At 43.8% G+C, this 25,835-nt stretch overlaps 1 protein-coding gene across 2 annotated transcripts in view; it reads left to right on the plus strand.

The window, feature by feature from the left end:
• The window catches only part of LOC138582126 (zinc finger protein 684-like), a 154,318-nt gene that overhangs the window by 5,548 nt on the left and 122,935 nt on the right, over positions 1-25,835 (plus strand). For both annotated transcript variants that reach the window (XM_069653126.1, XM_069653127.1), the window contains exon 2: positions 17,813-17,939. In XM_069653126.1, coding sequence (XP_069509227.1) covers positions 17,813-17,939 — 127 coding nt within the window. The remainder of the gene's footprint in view (positions 1-17,812; positions 17,940-25,835) is intronic.

The following is a 25,835-nucleotide window of genomic DNA, read 5'->3' on the forward strand; positions in this document are numbered from 1 at the left end:
GGTGGAAAACTGCTTGCGCTGGCGGTCGGTTGTTTCTTTTTTTATAGCCTTCGGCATGGCGAGGGTGTCCTTGTGGCTTTCCAATGGCGAAGTACTCAAAACAGGTCCGGGGGGCAGAGGATGGCAATGGATTGTGTTTTTAAAGATGGCCGCCATGCTCTTTCCCGTTCCTGTGCGATGGTGCTATTTCCGGTTCCGCTATTTAACGGTGACCACTATTTGCGTGTAGAGTGAGGGCGGAAGTGCTATCAGCACTTTCGTCGATGCCGGTAAGGGACTTTTTGGGGTCTTTTGCGGCATGGTGGTAGGGTCATTACCGGCATGGCGCTATGCTCGTGTCCGCATACTCGTAATGTTACGCTATTAGTGCCCTCTTGCCAAGGCGGACACGTTAATAGCGCCAATGCCGGTAAATGCCGATTTTTACAGCACAACATGTAATGAGGCCCGTTGTCTTCACTTTGTTTGTCTTGTACCTGCTATGCAAAAACTGTACCTCTACACTCTGTAAGAAAGCACCCCGATTCCTTTGGCGCGCTATATAAGCTTCAAATAAATAAATAATAAAAAAAAATAATAAACGCCCACTGTTAGCCCCAGCCATTCACTCTTCTACTCTAGTGTATACTGAACTTTCTATCAGAAATCGTTAGATATCAGGCATCAAACAGTGCAAATACAGCAGCGCTGAACTACAAGGAAAGGTATCCCAGAGGGAGTGCATTTCATTTACTCAGAGGCCTTTGACTCCTTACCAGAAGCAAAAATGTTTCCTGGCCGTATGCACAGGTCACATGCCTGCCACTGTCATTATAACCCCCCTTTTTTTAAATATATTATTTCACTCATTACCCATTGTTCTGTTCATTCAGACAAACTCTGAAGAATTGCTTGGAGGAGTGCAACCAATACTGTGTCTCCCCTCTGTCACACTTCTCCCTTTTTTTCTGATGTGCCTCTGCACAGAGTGGGGATGGATCACCATGTGTGTGGTGGAAGACATTGGACACCAGTCTGAGCACAGGTATTCTTGTGCTCTGCTGCACATTTTTAATGCTGGCTACCAGAACCAACATGGCACTAGAACATCAAACAGTGCACTAGTATGTTGAACATGGCACTTATCATTGTCTCCTTGAGTTCTGGCGATTGCTCCTCCCTTTTTCTAGTGCAGAAAAATGGATATACAAGGGGATAAGAATTCGGATTTGGGTGCCTACAAGTGATTCCCTAGATGACTTTGCCAACCCTTTACTCTGCCTGCTTTTGGTGAGGTCTCTGTTACATTCCAAAACAGGGGTACTCTTATTTGTCCCCCGTCATCAATTATGCTAACTCACACTATTGAGGTCTTCCTGAGTATAGGTGTACATGTCTTCTGATTACTCAAAATTCTCCAGCATTTCATTTTTATTTTTTTTTGCGTTGCTCCTGCAATAGGTCACCCTTCTTGGCCAGACTTCACTTGTTTCTGGCGAAATAGCACATAATATTTAAGGCATATATATTGCCTGTAACTCCCTTTCCCATCCTGGTTCTTCTATTCTATTTTTCGTAAAATGTGATCAGCTAATCTGGGTCTACTATAGTTACTTAAACATTGTCTGGCCCCAGGGGAGGGTGCTCATCTATGGAATTCAATTTCCATTTATATTAGGCGGAGCATCTCCATAAATGCCTTCCTTCATAAATCATTATTTGCAACTGTATTTCTAAAACCAATGTGGTGTTCCTTTCTCTTGCGTTAGTGCCAGGAGTCTATCAGCCTGCAGCACACTTGTAATTGCTTTTCCCCAGCCCCTGCGGCCCCAACCAGCCCTCGGCTAAATTTGACTTTATTGTTCATTTTAATGCGAAAAATGTCCTTCTCTGTGTTTGTTTTGTCTGCTCCCCTGCCTCTCTTTATGACCCCATCCCTCCCTGAACGCTGACTCTGATTGGGTCCTAGGCCACACTTAAGACATCCTAACAGGGTAGCCCCTCTGCCCGGGCCGCCCTCGGTGAAGGACTCGGCGGCAAAGGGCAGCTCCTGAAGAAGCGGCTCCAGACCGTGTTAGCCCGTCTTCGTCTGGGAAGCCAGTAGACAGCCGTCAACCAGCAGCGACTGACAAGGTAAGTGTGGTCTTGGTGGGGACTACAGTAATCACTGTATTCCAAAAAGCCCTGCAACTCTTCTCACCTAGCATACCAAAATTAGCCAGCTAGTTAATATTATTTCTATCACTGTTATGTACCAACCCGTAGCTGGTTTTATTTGTCTGTCATGTTTTATACTTAGGCGTTCTCCCTCTAACCAGATATCTCACATCTAGGTGTTTTGCATTTACTGTTCTGCCTCCAATTTAGGAGTTCACCCAGGTGAAGTTTAACCTGGCGTCCCATTGAGAGTGAATTGTGATTTTCTCACGCGTCCCATCCGGATAGAACTGTGAAGTTTAGCCATGCATCACGCTTAGAGTGAGATGTGAAGTCTGGCCATGCGTCAGACTTGTATAGAATTGTGAAGATTAACCATGCGTCACACCTGGAGTGAAATGTGTGATTTAGCCACGCCTAAGACTTGGAGTGAATTGTGGTTTTTAGACACGCGTCCCATCCGGATAGACCTGTGAAAATTAACCATGCATCGCACTTAGAGAGAAATGTGAAGATTAACCATGCGTCACACTTAGAATGAAATGTGAAGATTAAACATGCATCACACTTACAATGAAATGTGAAGATTACCCGTGCATCAGACTTGGATAAAATTGTGAAGATTAACCATGCGTCACACATAGAGTGAAATCATAAGATTATGCATGCACCACACTTGGACAGAATTATGATGTTTAGCCATGCGTCAGACAGAACTGAGAAGATTAACCACGGGTCACCCATATAATTGTGAAGTTTAGCCATGGGTCACATTTGGATAGAATTATGGAGATTAGTCATTTGTCACGACAGATAGGACTGTGTAGATTAGCCACATGGAAGAATTTAGCAAGTAGCCAAAGCACTAACCACCCCGCTTCTGCTTCCTCAAACCCACCTCCCAAACACAGGGCTAGCCAATTTATACCCTAACACACACCCAACACAAGCAACACGCACTTACAACAAACAAACCCGGACCCCTCCCATTCTACCCATAAAAAACATACACACCCCAACATAAAACAAAGTCACATAGAAACATTGCAGGCATTGGACTTTACCCGTACGGATAGAACAAGCCAGTGCGCACAACCCTAACTGCCAGCAATCTACACATAGAACACACAGACACATCCCAACACAACAAACAGCCCCACAGAAAACATCCCGGGCATTGAACCTTACCCGTACGTATATAACAAACAGGTGCACGCAACCTACCACCTGCAGGCCAACACACACAGACACCAATTGATCTTGGTTCTGGACCAAACCTATCATTTTTCCCTCACTAAGCAACCCTGTCTTCTTTCTTGCAGAGCCACGTGAGAGCCTTCAGACTGGGTATTAGTGTGTGGTATAAATTAAAATAACATAACATAACTTGTGGTGTCAGGGTACTCTTTACGTCATTTACCATAACATCTGTTGGGGGCCGAGGCTACCTTCCTGATTAAACGTCTCTCCTTGGCCACCAGCCTAACTTTTCTGAGAAAGTTACAGGGTATATTAGGAGGCCAATATTAGCCTGGCCACCCATTTTGCTGCTGTGGTTAAAGACTCATTTTTTTAAGCTTTGTCAATTAAGATCCTTAATTCCAAAGGACCTCTATCATTCTGTGGCAGGTTCGCATATAAATGCAAGACTGGATTTGGTCATTCATATAGGTCTCCCTTTCTGGCACATCAAATGTATTAGTTGGACCATAACACTGCCATCAGGTGGAATTGTAGTCTCGAAAGGCTTAATTCCATTTTCTTGCAGCATCAGCATCATCCATTGGTTGCTGATTGATAGTCGGATCATGTTTAAGATTTGCTGTCTGGTGTTCATATTTCTTGATGATTTGGTAGATAAACGTCTGCGTACAAGAGTCATCCGCTCTGCAAGTGTGAATCTTCTAATGGTGACACACTCTAAATATAATACAAGAGGCAACAGAACGTTTTTGGTCAAAGCATTGCGAGACCTTGTTCCTCTCTATTTGACTCCTACCTGGCCTTGCGGCTTTCAGAAGGGCAATTGAAACATTTGTTCTATTGTGCCTAGAGGCAATACTGTTTGCAGTGTCCTCCCACCTTGCGTGCTACAAATCCATAAATGAAAAATACAATGAGAAAAAAAGACCAGTAGGACCTTTTCTCAACTGGAAGTACTAGAAAGGTGAACAGCACATCCCATTGCAGAATGGCAAGTCGGAACGTTTTTCCACACACCCTAAACAGCACAGGCACCAGTTGAGCAGCATTTCCTTATTCATGAAACAAACGCAGAACAAGCGTTTACTAGGCTGGAAGTTATCTTATGCTATGCGCCCGGATACCCATGGGTCTGGTGCGCAATACAAATAATAAAACATAATAAAACAAACAAGCGGCATCAAAGCTTTCGTCCTCAGAGATAACTGGCAGGGCATATTCATGCAGAAGGGAAGGCATAACTGACACACAGAACAGGTACATTATGGGAAGCTGGGTAGGCTTTGCTCCCAGAGAAGAGGAACGTTCCATGGAGCCGCAGTACAAGCTTTGCCTGGCACATGGAACGGCTATTGGATGGACAGGAGCACTGCATGCTTTCATGCACAGAACAGAAACAATAGTACTGCAAGCTATGTAAAGCGTCCGTAACAGGTCATCTGGGGCTTGTTCGCCTGGTTGGCTTGTGTGCAGCTCACCTGGTCCTGTTATCTTCAGGGTTCTCCCTGGAGGGCCGGGCTGTGGTATTGGGGCCACTGCTCTGCCTTGATTTGTGTCCTTGGAGTTGGAGCTCTGGTCCCTTTGTGCCTGGGCCTCTGGTTTGGCTGCCGGGCGGATGTTGCCTCTTGAGGAAGTTCTGGTTTGTGGGGTGGGGGTTTGCCTCGGGTGGTTTCCCCTCGTCCCTGGTTCTGTCGGCTGCGGGTGCTCCCTGGTCCATGGGTTTGCATTGTGTCCCCCGTGGGGTTGCAGTTGGAGGTCTCGTTTCACACATCCCTGATGCTGGTCCCCAGGATTTCTTCTCCTGCTCTCCGGTCCCATGACGGGGTTGCTTGGCTCGCTGTTCCTGTTCGGCAGGCTGTGTTGTTTGGTTTCCTTGGATTTCATGGCGGTGTTCCGTCTTTATGGTTGCCGCTTCTTCTGATTGATGCAGATGGGGCTGGTCAAAAGGCCTCGGGGTATCCTTTCTTAGAAAGATGGAATCCCGAGATGTTAACCCTCAGAATCCAATCCCCATATCCATTCAGAATGCGTTAATGGATAAAATACAGAATATGAAGTTGGCTATTGCTAAAAAACAAACTAGTGTCATCTCTCTTCCCAGTTGTAGTGAAGGTGTTACAGTTGACATTACATACTTTTGAATTTTTTACGGTGACAGAACAGGAGGTTATAGACATCATAGCCTCTCTCAAGCTCACAGTATGTAAGATCCCTGGCCGGCTGCCATTGTGAAGGAGTGTGCTGTCTCTCTTATCCCACTTATTACTAAATGTATTAATGGCTCTTTGCCACTGCCTCTGTACCAGCTTCGATTAAACTAGCTTGACGATAATTCCCTTAATAAAAAAACCTTCCCTTAACCCTAGCATAGCAACTAACCATCGTCCAATATCAAACGGGCCGTTCTTACTGTACTGAAAGTCATTCATAAGGTGGCCTACCTACAGTCTTATCTAGAAAAATATAACCTACTGGGTAGGCCTTTGACCTGGTAGATTATGACACCCTGACTGTTAGACTTCGATCTTCAGTTAACCTCTCGGTTATTGCTGTACACTGGGTACATTCTTTCTTATCTCGCCGTCCTGCTAGAGTCTTCAGTGAATCTGCTGCAGCCGTCCCCGTTGACTTAGTGTGCAGAGTCTCACAGGCCTCCTTCTTCTTGCCTTACCATTTATATAGGGCCTCACCCAAACTTAGCGATATCCCAGCAGTCAATCCGCCGGCATACCGCCAGCGCAAATAGCATGCCCGCAACTCAGTTTGGCGCTATTAGCGCCGGATCCCGAGTTGCAGTAAGGCTGTAAGTCCCCATTTTATTAAGAGTCCATAGGACTCTGTGGGGCATGCTGGGCGATATCACTGCGGAGCAATTTGTGCCATGGTAATAGCACCGCAAATGGGCAGGAACTCGCCAGATTTACCTGGAGGTAAAGCTGGGCGACTTTCCGCCCAACTAATAGATGGGTGAAGCGTGATGCAGCGGCAATAGCGTTACGTCACATTTTTACCACTCCACCCAATTTATGGTGAGGCCCGTAATCCTTTTACTAAGCCCCTTTTTGACATCTAGGCCCGTCTCTGTGTACTTGATACCAACTTCGCCGATGACACGCAAGTCCTGCTACATCTTACTGGGGCTTACAGGCAGGAAAACACCAATATTTATAAAAATCTACATTTCCATCCAGAGCTGAATGTCATTCAACGGGCTGGAATTAAATGACTCAAAGACAGAACCTGTGATTTTGGGTACTCAGAAGGGACTGGGTAAATGCACCCACAAGAATTTAAGAGTTTGATTGCAGGCTGTATCATCCCAGTGGATGGAAAGGTTGCAACTCTGGGAAAATACCTTGATGCCACTCTCTCTCTCTAAGAAGGCTCAAACCATCCATAAACTTTCTTCAACTTCCTACTATTTAAAGCTGCTCTGCCGTATACGCCATTACCTCTCTAATGAAAACTTTGCAGCGTTGGCCTCTGCCATTGTGGGCTCCAAGACTGACTACTTTGGTAGCCTCGTACATGGTTGCGCCCAGAGAAACCTCTCTAATCTTCAAGCACTGAAAAATGGTGCAGCCAGAGTTACTAATCAACTGACACGCAGGGATCGTGTTACGGAAGCTCACCGCGCACTGCACTGGCGTCTTGCGTTTCGAGTTGCCACCATTGTACACTAATGTGGGTATGGCAGAAGTCTGTCATATCTTAAGTCCAGACTATTCTTTAAATCTTGTGTGCGCACAATCCGTTCAAACAATGCTTGCCTGTTGGCAACTCCCCAAATGAATCTGGAAATAGCGGGCAGATTAGCCCTCTACTCTATTGCTCCTAGTCTATGAAATGACCCGCCCACCCCCACCCTTACCCCAACCTCACCGCTGGTATATAAGCGAGCACTTCAGACCTTTATCTTCAAATGAACCCTTTGCTGACCATCTTGCTACATGATTTGGACTGACCTTTGAACTGCCTTTGTTCTTGCCCCCGGGCTCATTCTGTTCTTTATATATGTTGTTCTTGATGCTTCTTACCTGCTCGTTTGTTGCGCTTGATTCTAAGGCAGCGTTGTTGCTTGTTGGTGTGCCTATTTTGTGTGGGCCTCTATGGCCATTGGCCATAGGCGTGGTTCACATAATTAAATCTCTGAAACTGGCGCTGAGGTGACTGGGGCCTGTGAGCGCTCTCATCCATGACCCTGTATGGAGCCCTGGACAGACCCCACCTCTCAACACCTGATCAGTGGTTGCAGTTTGCAAGCATTTTCGAAAGTAAAACACAAATAGTTCAAAGGGTTGCAGTATGAACACAATGCTTGCTGATTGGCGCCCCTTCCTGTGGCACGTTAGGCAAAGGACTAACCTCGCCTAGTGATAGCTCCCACTCTGCATGTATATAGTAAGGGAGTGTTTCAATGGCTTAAGTGTGTGGAATAAAACGTTTTATAATGATCCGATACAATGGTGGCTAGGTAAATGTGACTCTCATGAGTCGTCTTTTGCATTGATAGACCCCTGGTCGCTGTTCTTTTGCTTTGTGGTTGGTCTCCTTGAGGGCCGCAAACCTGTCAGGTTTTCAGGATATCCCTTATTGATATTCATGAGATAAATGTGCATACGTTTAGAATCATTGCATGCAAAATTAGCTCACGTATATTAATGAGGGCTATCCTGAAAATCCAACAAACTTCCCGCCCTCGAGGCCTGGAGTTGGACAACTCTAGTGTCAGAGTCTCTTGTGAATAGAGCATCCCACCTGCTTAATGCACTGAATGCGTACACCCTTGCTTAATCAGAGGCTCAGAGCAGCATGTATATGTTTACGTGGCTTGTGTGCTTTTTTCTTTGGGGTCAGCGGCTTATTGCATGCAAAGGGTTTAACCTCTTCTGTCTACTAACGGTGACATCCTTTCACTAGTCAATATAATTGTAAAGTTTTGCTGTACCTTAGTCGTGATTGGAGCGCCACACAGGTGTTTTGGCTGTATTGTGGCATTGAATTCATGTTTGTTTTGTCAGGTGGTATACCAGGAACACTTTTACAGGTGCTCATTGGACTTCTACTCTTGGAAGTGCTTAACTTTAAAATGTTCTGTTTTTCTGCTATTGTACATAATAGTAACGTCAGGGTCTGTTTAGCCTGCATACCATTGCGGGTGATGATAGTGCCTCTTTGAGGAAGTAGTCGTGAGTTCAATTTATGGAAAGAGATTGTCCACCCCCTTTCTTCACTGTGGAGCTTGTGTTTTTTTTCTTTTCTTTTTTGCAGCATTATTTCCATAACACGTTAAAAGCGTTCTTTGATTCCCCTTTTATAAAAACAAGCCTTGCTGGGTGGATTTAGTATACTTACCTCTTTGTAATGGATTGTGGAATCACAATTAAATCAAAACCCTTGCATCTATATATAATATGGCATACTTCTGGACTCCATATAAAAAAGAAAAGTGTCATTCTGTGATGACTTTCCTTCTATAAAGACAAATGAAAGCACTCTCATATATGAAGGTGCGCTGTGATAAAAGCAACTTTAATATTCATAAGTATGTTGATATCACTGGAAAAAATGATTTCAAAGACATCTGTTTAAATCAGCAAAAAGTGTTATACTTCATTTGGCACACCACATTATAACATGAACTACCATCCAACATTAACCAACAGGTGCACTTGCAAATGTTTCACCTATACAGGCTTTGTATAGGCTACGTCAAAAATAATTAAAGCATAATATCCAAGTGCTCAAAGAGAAGGTTTTGTCAATTTTATGCATATCCTGATCTGGATCCCCGCATCGCAAATCTATGCGGTTCTCCATGGGAACGGAACACTTCCAGTATCGAGTGCTTCCGTTTGGCACCGTGTGTTTATACGAAGATACTGGCAGTCATCGCAGAATTCCTCAGACTGAAGGGAGTTCATGTATTTCCATATTTGGGCGATTAGCTCCTGCGCAGTCCTTGCCCACAAACTGCAACAGCCAATCTTCAGTCACTCCTCCAGCTCATGTTCCATCCTGGGCTGTCGGTGAACTGGCAAAAATCGTCAATGATGGTTGCTCAAGACCTGATCTTTCTAGGTTTCTGTTGGGAAACTGTCAGAACCAAAGTGTTTCTGATGAAGGACAGGATTGTAAACCTGTCAACCACGTGCCAGCTTTTCCTGTAGTTCTCCCACATGTCGGCCTGGTGGTTCCAGAGACTCTTTGGACTTATGGCCTCATGCGTGTTAGCTCTACCTCTTGGACAACTGAAAATGAGGTGCACTCAGCTCGATCTTCGGAGCTGCTGGTCTCAGGTTTTGGATCCGGATTCCAAGATGATTCCAGTTCCATCTTCCATGATGGCGGATCTTCAAAGGTGGTCTTCCGCCAGCAACCTTTCGGTGGGAACCTCCTTTTTGGAGCCCTGCCCACAAGTAAAGGTTACTACAGACTCCTCCCTTCTAGGGTGGGGGCAACTGTGCATCACCTCGAGGTGTACGATTTGTGGACGGCCCACTATTATCAACCGTGTTTTCCGAATTCACACAAACAATTCCATAGTCATGTTCTGCATCAACAAAAAGGGGGCACCAGTTCTCCTCCTCTGGTGGATCTAGCTATCCAAATTCGGAAATTGGGTGATCCAGCACAATGTCTGGCTTCAAGCAGTGCACATTCCGGGTCACTTCAATGTGGCAGCAGACTCCCTCAGCCACCAATGTGGCAAATTATGAGTGGGAGATGAATACTGATGTTCTCACCAAGATATTCCAGCAATGAGGTACTCCAGCCGTTCAACTAAAGAGTGCTTCCAACTGCACTCTCCTCTTCATAGCTCCTTGGTTGCTAGCCAGGTTCTGGTTTTCGGAACAGCAGCACCTGTCGGTGCGCAACCCAATCAGTTTGCTGCAGATTCCTGACCTTCGTCACAAGAGCAATCACCAGTTGTGGCAACCCTCCCCATAATCCTTCAGCTTGGCGGCCTGGTACCAGAGTTCCGGTCCCCAGCGCAGTTCAACCTTTTAGAACATAACATGCGCATAATTCAGGTGGCATGTAAGCCTTCTACGAGGGCTCAGCATGAGAGCAAATGGCTTCAATTTTGTCACTGGTGTCTAGCTAAGCAGCTTGATCCATGAAAGGCTTTTTATATCTGACCTTGCAGCATCTGGCATCCATGTCTTCTCATGTAGGAGATACCTATGCGCCATTGTGGCTTATCTGTCTACAGACAGTTGGTCTTTTTCACTGGCAAACCCAGTTATCAAGAGACATTTTGCAGATCTTCTTCATCTTTTTCCTCCGGTTAGGCCTCCTCATCCAAAATGGTATTTGAATAAGGTCTTCACCGCATTGTGTCATAAGCCTTTTGAACCTATGGCTATTTCCCAATACCTTTCTTGGAAGTGGCCTTCTTGATTGCAGTAACATCTGCGAGAAGAATAAGTGAGCTTTAAGCCCTCTGTCGAACATCCGTTCCTGACTTTCCACGAGGATAAGGCTGTGCTTCATACTCATCCTTCTTTACTTCCCAAAGTTGCCTCTGAGTTCCACTTACAAGTCAATAACCTTACCGGTTTTCCTCCCAAACCCGGTCTCCGATGCAGAGAGGGTTTTACACAACCTAAACGTCAGATGAGCTCTCAAGTTTTACTTCGACAGAACAAGCGAACTTCACAACTCTTCGTTACGTTCGGTGAATGTGAAGACTGAAGGGGGGGTGTCTGTACTCCTGCTCTCTTTATGGCAGAGTGGAAGCATAGAGTACCCCAGCCAAGATTCTCTATAGGGTAGCTATGGACGAGCAATCAAGGCTTAAGCTCTCAGGAGGTGATGCAGGCTGGTTCTTAAGTACAGTGTAGTCCCCAAGCACCCACAAAGGAATGTCCACATGCTATGTTAGTGATAACACCATTCTTTATATGAATAGGCTCAAGTTATGTACACAATCACAATAACACACTTTGTGCTCAAGATAATCGAAATTGGTAAATATATACAGTTTCTATGTGGTACCACAATTATTGTCAGGAAATGCCGGGTCCTGAGCTGATAGTCCGGTAGAAGAACTAGAAGCGTAGCTGTAGTTTTTCCTACCAATGTATCCCTTTGTATTTCTAATTAAACTACAAAGGAATCAATTAGCCGAAAGATGGAATCACTGCATTCGCTGTTGAAGGGCTCGAACACCGTTGACTGCAGAAAAGGAAATACCTTATATCAGAACAAAAACCTCCCAAGAACCAGAACAAGAACAAGGTACAATAAGGAATACGAGGTAGTGACACTTCAACAAGAAGTAATGAACTAAGATGGATATGACTTACCACTGTGGGTCATAAGACAAATACTACCGAGGACCTCATGCACCATCCAACCTAACCCTCAAACCCGACAGCACAAGGATGCCTAGGCAGAAAACCAGCAGTCTCTAGTCCAATGCTACCCCGACGAAACGAGGAACCTATCGACCTGAGCGCTGATTATAAGTCTCTAGTTCGGGCGCTTTGGAGTTAGGGTAGTGCCGGTTCACTCTAGGTAGTATGGGTATGTAGTCAGACCCAAGCACAAGGTGCAATGCCAAGCTGGTCAGGAGAGAGCAGAAAGTTCCTTTTGGTCTCAGACAGCTCTCCCAAGTTGCAGACCAATTGTATATGCAGGGTTGCAATGCTTGCGTGCAGTAAAAAGGTTGGGTAATCCGAAGACAAGGCAGGTCAATAAACGTTCCGGAGTCAGCAGCGTGCAGGCATTGAAAGGTTTGGTAATCCGAAGACAAAGCAGGTCAGTAAACGTTCCGGAATCAGCAGCGTGCGGGCATTGAATGGTTTGGTATTCCGAAGACAAGGCAGGTCAGTAAACGTTCCGGGGTCAGCAGCGTGCGGGCATTGAAAGGTTTGGTAATCAGCAGATTGAGACATGTCAAGAGTGCAGACTGAGGTTGGTAACAAGGGAGGCAAAATGACAACCAAGTTTTAGAATGGACAACAGGGGGTCAAGGAACATGAGCAAGAGATACCGGGCAAACACTAGCTTTGATTCAAAATCAGAAGGAGCGAGTGCGGCAACCCGGAAGCGTTATAATGGGTTGCCACGACCTCGCTTGACTACTCCTCTGTGGGACGCGATAGCGTTGCGCTTGTGGAGAGGATGCCACAGTCGCCATGGTAACAAGGCGGCGTGAGTTCCAAGGCGATGACGGCTGAAGCAAGGTACTGCATGTTGCAAAACGCTCGAAGGAGGGTTTCCAGGTCGCTTACGAGTGAATGAGGGCTGGTGCTGTCTGGGGCTACACCTGACAATTATACTTTCATTCCTTTAAAATGCATCAACTGTACTCAGTTCAAATATCATACAAATTAGTTAATAAAGTGAACCAACAATAGACGTAGGAGGAAAGCAGGTTGGTTAAAACAATAGGCAGAATACTGGCTCTGTTATCTAGACACAGTTCTGTGTGAGGATCCCCCCACCTGGGCAACTTGTAAATAAAGATATAATACAAGCCCAGTCCATATATTGTTTTTATGAGTCTTATTTCCTTCTAAATAGTTCCACTACCCCAAATGTACCTGGAATAGCGGAGTTCTTCAAGGAGGTGTCGCTGGATCCTTCTTGAGTGACCCCCTTTACGGCAGGAGTCACGGATCGTCGATAGGCCTCGAGGAAGGTGAACCTTGGCGTCCAGAGTCATCGATGAAAAAGGTTTGATTGCATCGAGGCAGCAGCTTCTGTTCTGGCTGTGCTCATCGTTGATCGGTCGTGGACGTCCTGCAAAGACGAGGCTTGTGGTGCACCTCGACGACAATGGTTTGTTGCCGCAAAGAGTCACGGAAGAACTTTGGCCCAGCAAGGGCGTTGAGTCGTCCGGCGTCTCTGCGGTCTTCGGATGGTGGGAAACCCACCGGCAGATTGTCCTCGGTGCGTCAGCGGCCTTGACTTTCTCCGGCGGGACAAAGCGGTCGTCAGTGCTGGCGAGAGAGTTCTTGGATCCGAATGTCTTAATCAGTGGATTGTTGCGGCTCTGGTCGTCGGCGTCACACGGTCCTCGCTTCTGGGCAACACGGGTTCGACGGGCCTCCAGCGGTTATAGCAAACCCGCAAACCCTGGTCGATGACGATGGACAGAATGTCCGGTGCTTCTCTTCGTTCTCCTCGGCGGTCCCTGTCTCCGGTCGGCAGCCTGTCGAGGGTCTGACTTCCATGGAGCTTTGGCGAAGGTTAGCGGTGCCCGATGTTCCCTCTCCGGTCGGCAGCCTGTCGAGGGTCTGACTTCCAGGGAGCTTCGGCGATGGTTAGCGGTGCCCAATGTTCCCTCGTAGCTCGGGAAGAGGTCTCCTAGTCAGGTCCTCTCTAGGATCAGTCCTCCACAACTCGACAGCGTTCGGATCAGGTTGAAGCAAATGCAGCAGCAAGTCTTCTTCTAGCTGGGCTTCAAGGATAAACATCAAGTATCAACTTCAGCTTCTGAACGATTTCTAGCAGTGAGAGGCTCCCAGATATACTGTTTGGACTCTCATTCATTCTGCTAGGTCACACTCGGGCAACCAATAACTTCAGAAGGGCATTCAGCAGGCAGGACGCCAATCGGGCTCGCAGAGCATTCAGGCCATTCTCCTCCCTCTCAGACACTCACAACAAGGAATGTGTATTGGGACAAGTACCCAGCCATTCATCCCTCCACACTGCATTCATACCAGTTTCGGGCAGGGCTGTCTCAGTCTTTGTGTCACATACCAGAAACTAGACACCCATAACAAGAAGTGCATATTGGTCAGACACTCCATTCACCCAGGTCCCGCCCACAGGGTGTACCCACAACATACAGTCACTGGGAAGGCTCCAGCCAATCTGGCCTGGACTTCCCCACAATACCATATATGGAACTTCCACCCAACAGCCATTCAGGTGGAAGGGACATAGACAGGACTTCCCAGGACTTTGGGAAAAACAAGGTAACAGGCAATAGAAAGCAAGAGGCCATATCTTATCATCTATCAGGAATCAACTGATTCTAATGGCAGGGCCTGGATATCCCAAAATGGAGGATACTCAGATGACCTGTCAAATGCAGCAGGAGCTGCCACCAGCCCATACCCTGCTCTGCGGGCCACACACAGGTGCCCAAACACATACACTATGGGTACAAGGTTGTACCCCCACCCATGGGTGCCATAAGGGTATCCCAACGGTCTGTACACCAAACCAAAAAGGGGAAGAGCTGCACTGCCAGGAGTCCCAGATGGACTCCTGTGCAGAAAATAACCCAGAACATACACGAAAAAGTACTACAGAACAAGGACAGGGAGGCCCTGTCCCTCCAATGCATTTTCAGCATCACAGTGACCCAAAAGGGAACCCTGCCTCAAAGGCGTCCATATCTCGTTGGATAGCTTCATGTACCTCCAAGGCCTACAAAATACAAGGCCTTCAGGCACCAAAGGGCATTTATGCGCATTTGGTCTGTGGCAAAGCGGCTGCTGTTGCCTTCCAAAATTACATCCTTTTGATAGTCCATAGCCAAGGCTGTACGTGGGCATCCCCTTTGGCTTTTTGCAGACATTATTGTCTTGACCTGAGCTCTCGGGTTGATGCCCAATTCGGCCAGGCAGTTCTTAAGAATTTGTTTCAATAAGGGAAATTCCATCCTCCTGTTTTCCTTTGGTCAGTGCTTGGGAATCTCCCACAAGTATGGAGGAAAGGGGATGTGACGTAGGAGTATGACAAAGTTGCTCACTGTAGTGACTACCCTACTACTGGTCCATAGTCCCCTTTCCTCTATACGCCCACCAGCCACCCCCTCCAAAAAGTGTACTCTAATTTGCTAAATGGTCCTGGACCTGGCGATAGAAAAGGACTGAAGGGCGATGCGTGAGGCGGAGCTCAGGAAGTTGGAGCTGCGGTCACGTGCGGTGGCCCAGCATAAAAATAAATGAAGGACAAAAAAGTTCTGATGGACGGAATGTCCCACAAGCATGGAGGAAAGGGGACTATGGACTAGGATTAAGGTAGTGACTACGGTGAGTAACTTTGTCATATCCTTCATATTTTGTATATATGCAAATATAAGACCCTTAACCTCACAACATGGCATTTTTCTTATTTTGCAGAATCTGACCCAGAGTTGTCATTCTAAATTAAAGTTATGGTAAATAACTTGCTTCTGTGTCTTATTGCAGATCGTGTAATTTATGTATTATTTGTGCTTTGTATATATTTGAGGCACGTGCCAGTCTTATCAAAATAGTGGCATATGGAGGCATGTTCACTCATAGTAAGATGCAGCACACCTGCTCCTTAATATTTCAGCTCAGCACTTAAGTGTAATTAGTTTAACAGATAAACCAGTATTCTCCGCTTACCACAACTATTTATCATAAGTCAATAGTTTTGGTAAGCGCAGAATACTGGTTTATCTGTTCAACTTATTTTTAAAATGGGCCTACTGTAGGGCCCATCATTACTAGTTCTGCAGCATACCCCAGCAATAGTATCCTAACTCAAGCACACCTACAAGCAGTTTACCCTATTAACTGTTACTTGCTTAAGTGTAATTAGTTGCATTAAGATCCTAGGTGCTTATTGTGTGCACCTCTCCTGTTTACCACAGATAATAATAAATCCCAGTTTTATGTAGCCTTTTGTGCTGGATTCCTGTAGTCTCTGTGATATTATAGCCATGTAGACCTCTCGAGGGGTCCTCATCACTGATAAGTTGGGCAATGGTCATTATCCCAAGCAATAATGGCCCCTCCCAAGGACCAGACAGCCACTACTGCAATAGGTGTTGGAGTTATGATGGTGAAGTAAAACATTTTAGTTTAATAGTGAGTAAAGCAAATACACAAAAAGTGTTAGTAAATTAAATGTAGTTTTATTATTTACTATTATAAGGTTGTCTTTCTGGGGTAAGCATTTTAATTGTAAATTGGGTAAACTGGAACAATTTTAGCAAGAGCATGCATTATGCTTATGTTAAAGTAAATGATTTCTCTATATTGTGAGAAACCAAAATGTGTCTCACCCGCTAGTCCCTGCGGATCTCTCACTCATGTGGCTAGGGCACGGCCATCGCCTTTGGATCCAGACCCTGGGGGTGGACCAGTGCTCCCATCCTTAGCTTTAGGTCTTGATAGGCGTTCAACCAACCAATTTGAAGTTCAATAAACATCCTTGAACTGTGATCACTTGTGTCTGTCTTCACTGTTTAATACCATGCCTTCCTTACAATATTTGTATTTGTATTTTATTGATTTATAAAGCGCCTTACACCAAAGCGCTGTACAAAGAACAACATGATACATAAAACATGAACGATAAACTGTTGAAGCATAACAATATGAATCAATCTGAAAGTGAAATAGTTGTTCCATGTTTTAGCTTTCACTTTGACATGGGAAATTGGAGTGTCTTTTTCAAATATATCTTGCTGGGAAATTGCATTGCTGTGTTTTGTATGCAAGGAAATGCATTCTATTTCCCTGTTTGCTTCTGAAGTCAAGCTATGTTGAATGCATTCAATGGTAATAGTTATTGACAGTATTCTGAACATTTTGATTGGCTGAGAGGAGATCAGTAACAACCGCAATGTGCTAATAGGGGTTATTATTACCCAGTTAAAGTTACTCAATGCATTGTCGTCAAATAATAAATGGGTGAGTCGGCCCTGCCAGTATTTTAACCTGACAGGCTTTGGCTCAGCAGCAGTATTTAATTAACTAGTGAATGAGGTTGTAGATAGGGGCACAAGAAAGCGCTAGTTTCCAAACTCATTGCCTTTTTTGCCTATCACTATTAATTTGGTTGTACATTTTAGACAATATGAGGTTCGGACAGTATCTTGATTGGACTGTATCTTTTTTAAGCAGGTCTGGTTAAACATTGTGGCAATAACCATTAACAAACATAATGGGAACTTTCAACACCTTGTCAAGAGGGAGCGATTGTTATTTGTGTGTTAGTTGTCTTAACCATACCTCTTGTCCTGGGGTTAACTCCCATTAAGGTTGTGAAATGTTGGAAGCCACTCTGATCCTTATTATTATTATTATTATTATTATTATTATTATTATTATTATTATTATTATTATTATTATTATTATTATTATTATGTGGTGTTTTTACATAGCACAGCATGCCTGCATCTTTCCCCTGTTTCAGAGCTCTTGGTTACTGGTGTTAGAATTACCAGTGCTATTACCCACAATTATGGTACTCAATTTGCGGCCAAGAAAGGCTTACGACATGAATCGGCCCACCGAAGTCTATAATACTTGTCCATGGGGTGCTCCATCTAATGCCTCTTCTAGAAATGTAGAATGATGTGGCTGTGAGGGACAAAGAGGTCCCTCCAATTTGCTCATTTCACTGTTTTCTCCTGGGATTCACAGCTGTAATTTGGGAAAGAGATGAAAATAGGGACTGTGGTCGCACTATATGTCAATTAATGTATTGCTAAATGATTGCCCTGAGCTACTCTTTCCTTTTCTAGGCCCCAGTTACTTTCCAAGATGTTGCGGCCTGTTTCTCTGAAATGGAGTGGAAGCTTTTACATGAGTGGCAGAAGGAACTCTACAGGAACGTGATGAAAGACATTCATCAGGCCTTGGTCGCGTTGGGTAAAACTATATTTATTTTTTATTATTGTAAATACATGTGCCTCATTTTCTCAGTCTTAGATGGACAAAATGGTTCAACTTGTTTCGACTTATATTGACCAGCAATTAGATTGCCTAGAATTCAGAGTCAACGTGGGTGGGGCTTCTGTGTTTTCTCAACACCCCCCACACACTTGCAAAGCTTTGGCTCACATAGGCAAAGGGATTTCAGGTCCTGCCCTGCTTTAGGAATGGCCCAGGCTCCTTCCTACAGCTCAGAATTTGCCATTTAGCAAGCTAAGCATGTCATATCTTTCTCTTCAGGCTTGCGTTCGTGCAGGCCTATTTTCCTTCAACTGGAGAGAGGGGATCCGAGCTAGGCATGCAGTAAGGAGCGCCTTTGACAGTCAAGCCTACAGAATCCAGAGCACCACAAAAAAACACACTTCAAAATACAATAATCACAAACGTGCACTGCTCGCCCGAACAGGAACTCTTCACTTCTGAGCGGATAGAGCGGGCTGTGAAAATCACCTGCTCTGTCTATGGCAACCAAATTAGAGTACCTTACAGAAAGGTATGTTCCACCTAATGCATGATTGCACAGCTATTGGATTTGGCGTAATACTTGTAATTCTGCTATTTGGGTTGGATTGGAAAATATTTTGCATAGGAATAACTCAAGGAATATACTAAAATGTATACATTGGATCCAGCATTCACATAGGCCAGAGCCGTGCTACGCACCTGCTTATTATCATGAGCTCCCAGGCCAGCAGAGAGGCAGCAAGAAAGGAACAGGCACATACACTTTTTAATGAGACACTTACCACTGTCAAAAATAAAAGCAACGCTGCAGCGACAAGAGGTAAGGATAACAGTGAGATTTCTCTATTGACAGAATTACAAAAATTAAAGAAAAGAGAGGTCAGTAAGTTGTGGGAGGAACACTCCCTACATTATATAGACATAGGGAGGATTCCCCGAGGGCTTAGAATCCTTACCACACTGTCCTTTGAGGAACAGGATCCTGAAATGCTACCTTAGTGGGGGGACGCTACTAACCACTGTTCAAACACCTTTCTCAAGTTGCTTTTAACATATGCCGGAAGTGATCGGGAAAAGATTTTGAAAAAAATGACTGAAATAGAAGACCAAATTAAACTGGTCAATGAAAGCGAGGGGGGGGGGGGAGCAAACGAAAACCAATATGGACATTGGTCTAAAAACATATGAGGAAGAAATGAAGACAAGAAAACGACGTACATTTTTGCAAGACAAAGAAGACAACGAAAATGGGAGTGTCTACACATATGCTTGCAGGTTCAACTATATGAGAAAACAAGCCAAGAGAGTGGCAGACATATTTGTAAGCAACAATGAGAATACCCTTGATATAGCTCCGTCCACCTCAGAATCGGACGTCACACAAAGTGAAAAAGAAGAACCATGTGTACGTCTCAATTTTTTAGAAGAGATGGGGTTACTCTGTCAAGAAGGCAGAGCAAACAGAAAGACAAGAGGAAGAAATTACAATACCCTTGTTATGAGTAACAATACACTTGGACACCTACAAACAGTCACATGGCATTCTATGCAAGAATGCTATGACGCCTGGCCTGTATCAACCATAAGAAGCTACGAACAACTGAGTTTTGAGAAACTTAACTCTACCTTTATTCTTTCACCAGCAAAACATATTTCTTCCTGTATACTGGTGACACGTTGTTTGATGCATTTATTTGCCTATTCACATCTTTAGTTATAAACAATTGTTTTGGCACTTATGTAGGTGTTTCCCCACTTGGGATAGATATGAATTTTGTGTTTTTACCTTACCTAGTTCCTTTTACTTTCCAGCCCATTTTTCTTGGATGGTTAGGTATACGTTTATTGTGGGATTACTTGTCAGTCTATATGAGTTTACATGTTATAAATGTCGGAATTAGCGGAGACCTTATTGTATGCTTTGATGGGCAGGCAGTTTATATTTCAGCTACCCTTAAACAGTGGCTATCAATGAGTAGTCTACATTGGATCAGACATTTTATTTTAAGAACTGATGCCCCACCCATAGCCACTGGCGTCTTTATAAGGATTGTATTCAAACAATAATAACAGTAGGCACTTTATCCATCAATGCCTATATATGTGTCAGATTAATGACAACCTTGATGGATACGTTGCCAGTCCATGTTGTCTTTTCATGCACTAGACACTTTATTCATCAATGTTCACATTTATGCCAAGAACAATGACATTTTATGTTGTTCTCTGAGGCACTAGAAACTTTATCTAGAAATGTCAACATCTGTGCTATTGACATGAATTCCATCCGTGGTTACTAGCATTGTTTAGAATATTGAATTCCAATATAAGTAGCGGCAGACATTTTCTTTATTCCTGCTTATATAGATCTATTTTAGAATAATGTCAACTGAGACCGATACATGATGATAATTTTTCACATGTTAGCCCATGTCATCTATCTATGCACTTGACACTTTATCAGTAATGTTCAGTTTTACGTCAAAAACAATAACATTTCATATCATTATTTTAGGTACTAGACACTTTATCTAGTAACATCCATAACTGTGCTATTGATATGAATATGCTAAAAATTGAGATTCCGCCTTCCAGTTGCCAGTGTCAGAACGGGGTACTGGACACTATAGCTAGATCTCATTTTTTCTTTTTGAAAAAGGTTGAAGATTGTTATGCACTAGACACTTTAAAAAAAAGCACCATACACTTAATCCATTGCTGCTAGATTTGACATAATGTCGAATATATGGCATATTATTTATTGATGCCAATTCTTGTTATAACCACTCTGACAGTCTTAACATTTGATACAGCATCGTTTTTGTATTTATTCATATTTCATTTACGAATATTTTGTGACTCCTTTTCCTCCATGGCGCATGTCTCTTTATCACATGCAACGTTATTTGCACTTATTTTGTTGCGTTGATGAATATGCTATGATTGAAAACCCGCGAATATTGAATTATTTGCAGCAGTATGCACCACCGATCAAAGAGTCACACACTTCAAATGCACTAGGTAACACAGTAAATACTGTAGACGAATTAGACAATGCACCAGGCACTTTATAAAACCATTGTTGACACTATATGTGTGGTATACTAGCAGATGCAATCTGTTAAATAAGGTCAGATATCCGGCTAATGACTGAATTACATTCTCTGAACAACCCAAGGCAAAATGGCTGACAAGGTTGTCATTTGTGTGTACCTCTTTCTCTTTCCATCATTACACCACTATATACGAGTGTGATTCACGTGGGTAGCAATTTTGAACAAGCCATGGAATTGTGATGAAAAGCCTCAAGCTGCAGTTGACTGCTGGCCAATGTACTGTGGGAGAATGAAGAAAGAATTTTTAAATTTTAGTTTTATTTCAATGAAGATTTGAATTTTTAATCGTTTTTGGACTCTGGCGGTGAATCACTGGATTTATTACCGGAGTGCAACTCATAAAACTGTGGAATGGCAACGAAAGAAAGGGATATAAATAAAACATTTTGTTTTTTTAATTATTAACATACAATAGTACATATTTTAGCAACCTCTAAAAGGGAAATGATTGTGTATGTAGCAGCCATCTTAAATCACTGTGTACTCGTTTTTCGGCCCATACCAATATAATAGCTTAGTTTTGTCCTCCTGATTTCTTTTAATTTTATTATTCGGATGATAAAACTCATATTTTTTTAGAGTTAATATTTCAGTCATAAAAACGCCTTGAAAATAATACAACAACAAAAAGAAGTTTTACCTTATACGTAACAGTCAAATAAAACAACAATCATAGAAACCACAGTCATTAAGACACATGGATTATAACATAATATAAATTAAAAACATCACGTTTCAAATAAAACACACGTTTTAAATGCAAATTCATGATTCACAATCCAAGATATTCTATCCATAAATAAATAAGTAAATCTTGCACCATAAAATGTAGGACCCTTATTTAAGGGCACAACTTGCTAGTCCAAGAATTGGGCCAAACCTTGGCCTGATATACATTTTTTGTATGTCTGACCACACAGATTGCATCATTGGTGTCTGGTGTAGTATCATTGCTTAATCTTATGGGTGTTCAAACTTCCCAAAATGTGCCCTGCAGCAGACTAGAGCTTTTCTGGCAGGATCCACCTCATCCCACGATATTCCTGCAGAATGTCCTATGGGTTGAGCCCTGGCCTTGGTCTCCAGATGGAGCTCAAGTCCTGCGGTCCAATGAGGCACTTATCACATCGATAGAGAGGTTGTCGGCCAATTAGAGAACTTGAGCCATCGAGACAAGGGTTAACAACATGTAAAAGAACCAGCTCGCTTCCTGCTTACTTTGGGGTTTTGTTTTGCAGCAGGGATACAAGTACAAGGTAGGCTCCAAATTTGGTGATGTGTTGGAGGATTCTGGCCTGGTGTGATTTTTGGAAGAGTTTTGTTAGTTTCTGCTTCTTCTGTGTTTCTTGATACCTGTGCTATGCCTTGTCTGTTAGTGTTTGGCCCATGCTCTTACCTTCCCCTTTTAACCATTCTTCTTTCTGGAGCAAAACACTTACATTTTGATAATTGCATACACACAATGCTCTGCTCGTTTGGCACTGAAATGGATTTGAACGTCCAGTGATGTCTGCTGGGTGGCGCTGCAGCATTTATGACTTGGCTCAAGTGACTTATTCTTCTTTCACATTTCAGGTGTAAAGGTTTTTTTAAAGCCTTTTTAAACTCACCATAACGTTGCTGGTGTTTGATAAACCTTTTTAAAAAGCCATGAGAAAGTTCCTGATGTGCATTTCTCTTTGTCACCCAAAAAATGTTGAAAAGCAAAAAAAAAGTTCCAGACATCTTCCATTTCCTGTGTTTGTTTTGTGTGCACCCGCAAACTCTTCCTTAGAACAGTGGCCCTTTTATTCTTACTTTTTGTTTTGCGACAAGCCTTTCCCTTTCTGTAAGTGTAATTCTTGTATGATTCCCAAGGCATACATTCGTTTTAAAAAACTGATAAGCAGAGTGTGCTTATTAAAATGTTCTTGATTAGCAAACAAACCTATTTGATTAGAAATTTTACACTGATATTTTTAATGTCACCAGACGTTATCAGTACCCTAGACATAAAATGAGCAACAATACAGCATTTTTGTGAACCACGGAAGTAAGATAACAGTGAGATGAGTGTCTGTAAAATGTAAAGATTAGCTGCATGAATGGACACAAATAAATTAAGATATGATAAAAATGCTCTGAAAACAGTTTTCAGTGCAAGGCTCTGTGAAACTGGGTGCAGTCGGTGTTGCACATGGCAGTTTCTGTGTATTGTATACATCACTCATCCTTTGCTATGAAAAGAAAAGTTCAGAAGTTTTGTAAATCAAAAAATTCACATTGTTATAGGAAAGTCCTAACCTAAGACTAAGTATGGTGTTGCGGCTGTCAGGGTAATTGTCAACTTCAGGTGGACAAGATGGCCCATTGCCTGTCATTGATATCAATGGTGTTCAATATAGGGATAAATGGCACTTTTGGGGGAGGGCAGGGCATCTAAAGGTTCTCGAGCCCAAGCCAGACAGACCCAAGTAGAATTCCAGCCCTATGCACCCATGAAAGCAGTATTTATTGCTACTGGCAATCTGAGTCTCATCTGGGTTTCTGATAATTTCTTTGCTGGTTTTTAAGGAATACGGGTTTGCGTAATTACTGCTTCCCTTAAAAGGAAATAACGTCTCCGTAGTTGGAAATAACTATTTTCAGGATCTGGATGGGAGCCAAGAGGTATGCAGGTGAATGGGCGGGTGTAGGGGGCAGGGGGGTCGAGGTCGATGTGTGGCACTACAGCCGGGCGGAGGTGTAGGTAAGTGGGCAGGCATTAATCGCAGGCAGCTTTTTGCAGCTTCCACTTGTGAATTCTGGCACCCCCCGGCCCGCTGGTGGTAATATATAATGCCGTTATAAGTGAGCTCTGGAGGCTAACTACAGTGCATGGTATTGCGGTAGATCTATAGATGTACAGACTGGATGGAACGGTTAATCACTATTTTGCGTAAACATCTAGTCCACTTTGTATATTCATTATGTAAGAGGAAAGTAAGAGACTAAGTAGAGTGGATGGCATAGCAGGCAGAGAACTGGGCAAACTAGGTGGTATATTGCAGTTTGCTGCCATTTTGCTTGCAGGGTAGCTGGTATAAAGCAACAGGGTATTAAGATACAATGTCTGGGATCCCATACAATGTATGGCATCAGCCCCTGTATAGGGCAGCTTTGCACAGATATATACAACGAGCAGGTCACAGAACTAGTTTTGCCATCACAAGCATTTGGCTGTGTGATCATGTACATTTTCTAAAGTGTTCACTCACCAATATGATGCACCTTCCCCAACAAAATAAAATATAGTTGACAGTATGAGATTTAGCTACACTAACCTAAACTTTACTGAACAACAGGCACTGCAGTGTCTTACAGTAGCAATTATGTAATTATGCATTATGTATCAACTTTTAGGAATGGAATTGCAGGACTGTCTTTCGAAATAATAAAGTTAACACTTGCTGGTCTTTGCCTTAGCTAGCTTAATAAATGTATCACCCGGATTACTTCTGCTTCTCCTTTGCAGTCGTTTGACAAAGAAAGATCTTTTCTTGCCTAGCACTCAAAACACATGCCTTTGGTACTTTTAGTGGAGGAGACGATTTCTGCTTCACTCTCTCTCTCTCTGTTAGCCCCTTTGAACTCGCAGTGAACAGAGAGAAGAGGCAAGAGCAAGCCCTAAGGTCAGGAGAGGAATGGAGAGTGACCTGTCCTTTCATTGAACAGGGTAATTTAAATTGCTGGCTCTGCTACACGCGTGTCAATTTTATTGCCTTGATTCCATTTGTTTGTCTTTGTCACTATGTATATTTCATAATAATACCTTAGGCCAAACACAGCAGACTGCAATTTCTTACAGAGGAGTGCTGGTCGTAGTGCCAGGTGGAGATGAGTAGGAGCTGGACTACTCCTCAACCTCCCTGTTGGACGAGGTAGTCAGCGCCAGCAGGTCAGGGGGAGGATTTGGGGTGTTTATAGAGGGAGACAGGGACCGAGGGGGAGGTTACCGTGGCTGAGCTGCAGTCTACCAGTACTCGGGGGACAGGTTGTTTTGTTGGTCACTGTCTCACTGGAGGAGGTTGTGGAACATGCAGATCAGTATTTTGCTCTCGATATTAGTGGGGGAGGGATGATATCTCAGCAGCAGGCAGTGATAGCCACAGAGTTGTAAGGATGGGATGGGGAGGAGGGTGAGCAGGTCCTTGTGGCAGCAATGGAAGCGGGTTAATGCTACTTTCAAGAGTCCTTCCAAGATGGTGCTGCACAACCACGGCAGCATTGCACTCTGTCCGACTGCAGAAGGATTCCAGGCTCCGCCACCTTCCAGAAACACAGCATTTCTGACCTGCTGAGCAGAGGCTCTCTGTGTTGCTTCTTGCTCCAGTGAACGCTCCATAAGATCGCCTTCTTTCGATCCTTTGTATCTCACTCCAACTCTATCTACTGCCTTAACGTTTTGTGTTTATTCTGCTCATTTAGATCTCCCTGATACCTACAAGGATTTCTCGTCTTGCTACCTCTGCCTTGCAACCGCGGCATCCTTCCGGGAATTAGCATAGTTGATAGTTACCATAGTGACGGTCAGCTACCCGCGCATGATTCGCAACTTGCATATTCTTTCTTGTAGTTCTCCCACAAGTACTCCTGAAGCCTCAGCTTACAACCTCCTTAGCCCCGATACAACTATTTCATTTCGTGCAGTAATTTGTAACGAAAACAAGTCTTCACGGACCTGCAAACCTGACTCAGTCGGTGTGGCCGTGTATCCTCGCAGTTCCCTTTAAGC

Source organism: Ambystoma mexicanum, chromosome 3q (genome assembly GCF_040938575.1).
Source record: "Ambystoma mexicanum isolate Mex_15411 chromosome 3q, UKY_AmexF1_1, whole genome shotgun sequence".
Classification (NCBI taxonomy): domain Eukaryota; kingdom Metazoa; phylum Chordata; class Amphibia; order Caudata; family Ambystomatidae; genus Ambystoma; species Ambystoma mexicanum.